This window comes from Perna viridis, chromosome 3, assembly GCF_037379345.1.
Source record: "Perna viridis isolate PV_CMFRI_1.1 ecotype Kerala chromosome 3, ASM3737934v1, whole genome shotgun sequence".
Classification (NCBI taxonomy): Eukaryota; Metazoa; Mollusca; class Bivalvia; order Mytilida; family Mytilidae; genus Perna; species Perna viridis.
In genome coordinates this window covers 37884042-37890702 of record NC_142447.1, presented here as the reverse complement: position 1 = coordinate 37890702, position 6661 = coordinate 37884042, and the positions used below count along the sequence as shown (strand labels likewise).

General features: G+C 31.9%; 1 protein-coding gene across 6 annotated transcripts; it reads left to right on the top strand.

The window, feature by feature from the left end:
- The first annotated feature begins 2300 nt into the window (after positions 1–2300).
- LOC148622150 (BBSome-interacting protein 1-like) lies at positions 2301–6620 on the top strand. 6 transcript variants are annotated; one of them, XM_088571757.1, is made up of 3 exons: positions 2301–2411; positions 5833–5904; positions 6215–6620. In XM_088571757.1, the coding sequence occupies exon 3, from the start codon at positions 6229–6231 to the stop codon at positions 6448–6450; it is 222 nt and encodes a 73-aa protein (XP_088427883.1). In that variant the 5' UTR covers positions 2301–2411; positions 5833–5904; positions 6215–6228; the 3' UTR covers positions 6451–6620. The 6 variants fall into 6 exon arrangements, with proteins under 6 accessions (XP_088427883.1, XP_088427879.1, XP_088427882.1 ...); XM_088571753.1 differs by having other exon boundaries at positions 5833–5930; XM_088571756.1 differs by having other exon boundaries at positions 5833–6024.
- Positions 6621–6661: the final 41 nt, after the last annotated feature.

Genomic DNA, 6661 nt, shown 5'->3' with positions numbered 1-6661 from the left:
TGATGCAGGGACATGGAAATTAGCAGAAAAGAATATTGTTCATTAAGAAATCAATTGGCCGAATATTGTTTGATAACATGTGATTATGATACCTACTTATCACATTTTTTTCTTGAGTGTAAGATGGGTCCCTGGTTATGACCCCACCCTTTTTCAAACCCCTCGATCCGCCACTTACCAATTTGGATGGACTTCTAATTTCTTTTTACAAAACTTTCCGTCCATGTATTACCACTGGATAGCCGTGTGGTCTCTTGAATGTAGTCTCGGAGTCTATCCACTAGATGTATTTTGGAACAAATTTTTTTTTGCAGCATTTTTTATATACACATATATATAATCAACCCAACTTTTCCAGCCCTCCCGGGCTACCTAGAGTCCGTCTATATGGATACCTTTAAACATGCAAATGCATCTAATGTACAATGTGTTTTAAGCCATTACGTAATACATGTATTTATAATTATATTACAGGCCGCGATCGTACGACTAATAAGAATAGACGACAGAGAACTTTTGACATAAGAGAAGTCTAAATCTATCATTTCTTACTGGATTTGTTGTCAATCTGCTGTTAGATTTTAAGTAAATTGTTGTAAATCATTATTGAAACGAACGTCTAAATATTACTTAAACATATTTATTCAGAAGAAGAAGAAAAAAAAACAAGTACAGAGTATTTCAAAACACACTGACAACAAAACATCCCTGAAGGATATGGAAACAAGCGTCGTCGCTTCTACAAGTTCGTCACCTGTTTTATACTCACAATCTATGTTTACATTAAATACATGCTCTAATAATTTACAGCATGTTTAGTGAGAAATAACATTCAAGAAATTTGAATACAATTTAGATCAGTGGAATGGAAGGATTTAATTCAAAATTAAAATGAGCTAGAGCAGTAAAATATGAAAAAAGTAGCAGTTGAATCTTCTGCCGTTTGGAATGAATTTCTGTACCGTCATTAAAATATAAATTTTCTGCTCATCATAAAGTTGATCTGAGTCAAACAGAAGAAGATCAGTGTTAAAACAAGGATTTATAACTCCTTGATTAAAAATGACTGAATTTTTTTTAAATATTGTTTCATTTCGAAGTTCCCGTTATTTATTAGTACCAATGTAATCGAAGGCTAAATATTTCACATTTCAAATGAAATATAAGACTATCGATCTGTATTCGCAAGGACAAAACTTGGTAACACACCGTGATTCCAGTGGCGGATCCAGATATCGGTTCGGGGTTGAAACCGCCATTTTTACGGAAATTCTCGATTTTGTGCACATCGCCTCCAACCCTCTTTTAAATTTTACTCATAAACCACCTTCATTATAAATTTCTGAATCTGCCCAAGCGTCCGAAGTCGTAGGTTTACATAAATGGTTTTCATACTGGATGCCAGCGGATGGGAGTATTGCTTTTTACAAGATAAGCAATCAAAGCACGTCCTGCTTCTTAATTCACCAAACTCACAATATTTTGTATGTAAAAGTGTTTTTTTATAATTGATCATCAAATGTACCATTTCCAAATTCTTAACTTGTTTTTTTACAAGTTCTCTTTTAAATGTATTTTATGGTAATTCTAATAATGGCTGATCAAGATCACAATTGCAAAAAGATGCCTTGGAGTGTAATCAACCGAACTTTTTCGAGCTTAAGGGTATATCCTCTCTCGAAGAGCGACCAAGGGAACCATGGTTATAGCGGCAATCAAATAAATATAATCCAGGGACAAAGACCAGACATGGAAAACAGACATACACATCAAAGAACATAAAGTAACTAAAACCATACACACAAAGCAACAAAAGCAAATGAGCAACTCGGACTACACTAAAAACTGGGAGCATGGACCAGGTGCACCGGTAGGGTAAGCGTCCTCTGCTTTTCTAAAAACACCCGCCGAGTTGCTCATAACAGTCAAGTCCGGGGTAGACAAACGAGGAAAGGAGAACTATGACCCGTTGAATGAATCAGTTTCCATTGTGCAGATGGATACACCTTAACGATCCACGAGTTCATGATGACGACCATAAAAGTTCTGTAGTGATGACTTCAATCTTGTAGCAACATAACCCTGTTCCAAAAGCCTATTTGTTAGAGTTCTAGCATGATACAAAAAGTCGGCGTAGTTTCGGCAAGCTCTGGCATAACGTGTGAGTTGTGATATGAACACTCCATACGCAGCTGCTGAAGGGATGTTGCCACAGTTTCATCATGTTTGTCGTAAAGTTTGGTCAATAGTTTTCCAAGGATCATATTATGGACACGGAAATATTGTGGCGTCTTTACCGTCTGTGGTTCTAATAATATTGTGTTTCCGGTAAAAATTTTTGTTTACCTGTCGCCAGTTGATATTTGTGATGTGAAAGAAGGTTATAATATTGGTGGGTCTGCCTGATCAAGGTGGTGTATATATTTTTTAAATAATATGAAAGTAGGACAAGTAACTAACATTTAAAATTGATGAACCCTAATCCTTCGATATCGTCTTAAAAAAACTTATCATAACTAAACTGTCGGAATTTACAATAACATTAACAATTTAACATCATCCTGTTCCTCATTGAATACACATGTTTTAAGCAATTTCTATTAGCAAGGGTTAAATGTACTTTCAACAGTGAAAGGTCTTGGACTTCTTTGCATCCGTATTAATTGGTCCTCTACATAACAAAAAAAACAACAAAAAAAACGAAACAAAAAAATCTCCTGCGACGAATCCCATAAGGGCTTAATCTGTCGATGTTCTTAGTGCTTGCTGCCACATGGCCATTCTCCCAAACATGCTTCTAAGTTGCTTTCTGCCTTTTATTTATTCAGTTATTGCGGTTGTTTGTGCTAGATGTGTTTATGTTTTATGCATCATTAAAAGCTCAGGTTCCACTATATAGATGGGTCACTGCAGATAACTAACTCCATGACAATTTGTCGAAATAAAGCTACATTGAGACACTTAACAAGCAAATCCAACATTTTTTTCCTGTTAAAAGTATATATTTTTCAAAATATAACATTATGGAGATTCATGAAAAAAGACAAATATTCTTTTCTATTTTGTCATGAAAATCTGTAGCCATGGTAACATAATAAAAATTTACATCAGTTTTCATTACAAATTAATTTGAAAAAAAAAACTTGTTTTCTAAAATATAAGGCACTTTAAAACTGCCTAAAAAGTAAGTAGGCATGATATTATTGTTAAAAAAAAATCAAATAAAATGTGTACCTTTTTCTGCTCATTTGTCCATGATTTTAATTCTTAAAGTTCATGTGAAATTTAATCTGGTTCCCCAGTCAATATCATAAGCGACCCAAGGACCGCCAAAAATATAGACTCGGGTCACCACCGATAGATATGCACAACAAATGAGTAAATTGTCGCTTATGAAATAAAATGAAAACAAAGAAGAAATTATCAAAATTAACTTTATTATTGTGCATTTGTATTGAAAGTATATATATGTATATATAAAAGTAATTTGAAAGAAATATTTTAACGTTTCTTTTTTAAATTTGAATATTAGAACGTATAAAAATAAAACAAAATAACGTCATATCTGCTCAGCCAATGAAAAGACAGAAGACGTCACTGGTGACTCAGGGTTATATTTGAGAGAAACTTGTGGACAGAAAGTATTACCCGGGCTGCCAGGTTAATGTGAAATTTTGCATTTTTGAAAAACAGCCAGTTGGTGCAGGGAAGAGGACCCAATCTGGCCAGGACCTGAATCTTTCCAGATAGCTTAAAGCATGCATTTTACACCTCTTTACCTTCACAAGTATTGCATCTATTAATATATGAATGCTCTACTATCCACAATCAGTATTTCCACAATTTTTCATCTTTGTTTCAAGTTTCACAAAATTAGACCAGGTCAGTTCTGTGTACGAAACAGTGCACCTCAATCCCATCTGTATAGTCAGAGGTTTCATTAAGAACTGGCTAATGTCAAAATGTAGACAGTTTAAAAAGTGGAAATGGATGGTTCATAATCACAATGGGCCCCATTCCCCCTTAGATACATTTTGAAGGTGTAGACAGTCCATTTTCTCTATTAAGCCTGTTCACTGAAAAGATATTGAAAGCCCTGATCAGCAGAGCTTATGTTGTCTGTAGCTGGTTGTCTGTTATTCTTTGTACCAAATTTAAATAAAGTTTTTGTATTGTTATTCATATAGTGCTTTTTTGTATGTCTTGAGTATGCATGTACTTGTTTTTTGTTTTTAATATCCATAGTCGGTTTCAAAAGCTCAGCAGAGCTCATGTTATGTTGTATATATTATGCCAACTATAAATAAAAAAACACTTACTGACATTATATATGGTTAACTCAGGATTGAACCTTTATTCAATACAAAATCCTATTGGAAATTGGAAAGAAAATTTTGAAGCTGCCCACTTTTAGATTTTTGTGGATTATTTCATGTCCATCTTGGATATAAAGATATATTCCAGCAAATTACATTTTCTGTTGCAATTAATTTGAGGTAAAGTACAATTTTTGCTAGATTTGCTGGTGTGTTCACATTTCGACCTAAGCTGTGAATGAAAGGTGAAAAAGAGAACTAAAGCAGAATGGTAATTTTTATATTTTTATGTTATTAAAACAAAAACTGTAAACTAATGAGGTGTTGTTACAATTATTAATGCAAAATAATTATAAAATGGTACCTATAAAATAAATTTTTATCAATTTTTTTCTTCTTTAAAATATTTGAATACTAAAAAAGTACTATTAAAATATATATAATTTTATTTTTCATGTATCAGTGCACATACAATTAAGGTACTAATAAAAAAACAAACAAACAAAAATTTTTATTTTTAAATTCAATATCAATAAATTGACATTATTTATTTAGGAGCATAAATAATTGATATTAAATGAGATAAGCTAAACAATGTATAACTGAAAGTTATTTGCTTATACATGACATTATGTAACTTGTTGCAATTTTGTTCTTAAAAATCCTTTAATAATTCTAACCATTGAGGTTCAAGACCTTTCACTGTTGAAAGTACATTTTAACCCCTGCTAATAGAAATTGCTTAATACATGTGTATTCAATAAGGAACAGGGTGATGTTATTGTAACTTGTTTTATGGTGTCATTCACTTAAGTATGGCAGTCATACAAATTACATGGTCCCTTTGATAAACAGGGTATTCATGAAATTAAATGCAGACAGATTACATTTTTATATGATACTTCATTACATGTATCTCCTTTTAATATTTTAATGTTGAAATAAAAATGAATGGCCTCTTTATTGATTTGTAAGTGCATTTAACTTCAATGTGGTCAATATGGTAGAATGGCTTAGTTGTGCAATAATTTTATCGGGTAACTCTTTTTAATTCTTATGCATAATAAAGTCTTTGGGAATTGATTTGTTTGAGAATACAGAGTAAAATCTAATAACATAATAACATTAGGGGGAAAAAATCATTGAAAAATTTTAGGATCTCCCATATAGAAAAAAAATAAGATTTGTGGGAGGTTTATGGTTAAAATTACTATTATAATTTCTTTGAAAAATACTAAATAATTGCATTTTTACACCCAAAATTTGCTTTAAGCTAAAAATCTCCCACATGAGACAGTGACAGTTTGGGAGAATTTACCAGAACAGGTATGAAACATAATAATTTTTCCAAACCTGAAATGTACCATAATTTAAATTCATTGATTTATACATAAAAAATAGATCCATATATACAAGTACTTTTAAAACATGAAGATATATTTTAAAAATCTAATGGGCTTTCTGTGCCATAACCTAATTAAATTCTTGAAATATATTTTTTTTGTTCTTTATACAGGTCAGCTCGTTCTTTATACAGGTCAGCTCAGTAGACAGGAAGTTAGAGCTATTTGAAGAGGATTAAAACAGAGTGAAACATTTTATGCAGTTGTAATTGTAAGATGTATAACAATGAAAATATAAAAGAGTTATAGTTGTTACAATAAACTATAATTTAAGTCAAAGATGAGCTGGAGAATTTGATGCCAAGGTGATTTGAATTTAATATAGAAAGTGATCAAAATTATAACCAATGACTTGCTACAAATATTAAGATAACATCGGCAGCATGGTAGCCACAGTGTATTCTCACACTCCCGATTTTAAAATGAAAAGTATCAAATTAGAAACTGGTTTACTTTATGTTACATTGTATATTAAAAGCAAATGTATATTTACAGTAACATCATAGAAGATGCCAGAGAACAAAAATTTGCTGAAAGAAGTGTTGCCAAGACAAGGTTTACTTTATCAGGAGGATATGCCAACAGTTGTGTTGTGTAAACCTAAAATCCTACCACTCAAATCTGTCACTCTAGAAAAACTGGAGAAAATGCAGAAAGAAGCCCAAGAAACTGTTAAACAACAAGAAAAGGAAGCTAGTATGAAAGAGGATGATTTATTTGGAGGGATTTAGAAATATACAAATTTCTGATCCATGTAAAGACAGGATTTATGTATTAACTATACAGAATTAAGAAATTTTAGTTAATACTTGATTTTCCAGAAGAGTTGTAGTAATGTTTTAAGTCTTCATAGGTCATTGCTGGTTATTCAGTTATTTATGAATAAATTGAAACAAATGCACTGAGTTAAATTGTAGGCCTTGGTTGTGTTGTTGTGGGGAC

Excerpts from the sequence above, each read along its gene's own strand:
- LOC148622150 (XM_088571757.1), top strand. The coding sequence starts at position 6,229 with ATGCCAGAGAACAAAAATTTGCTGAAAGAAGTGTTGCCAAGACAAGGT.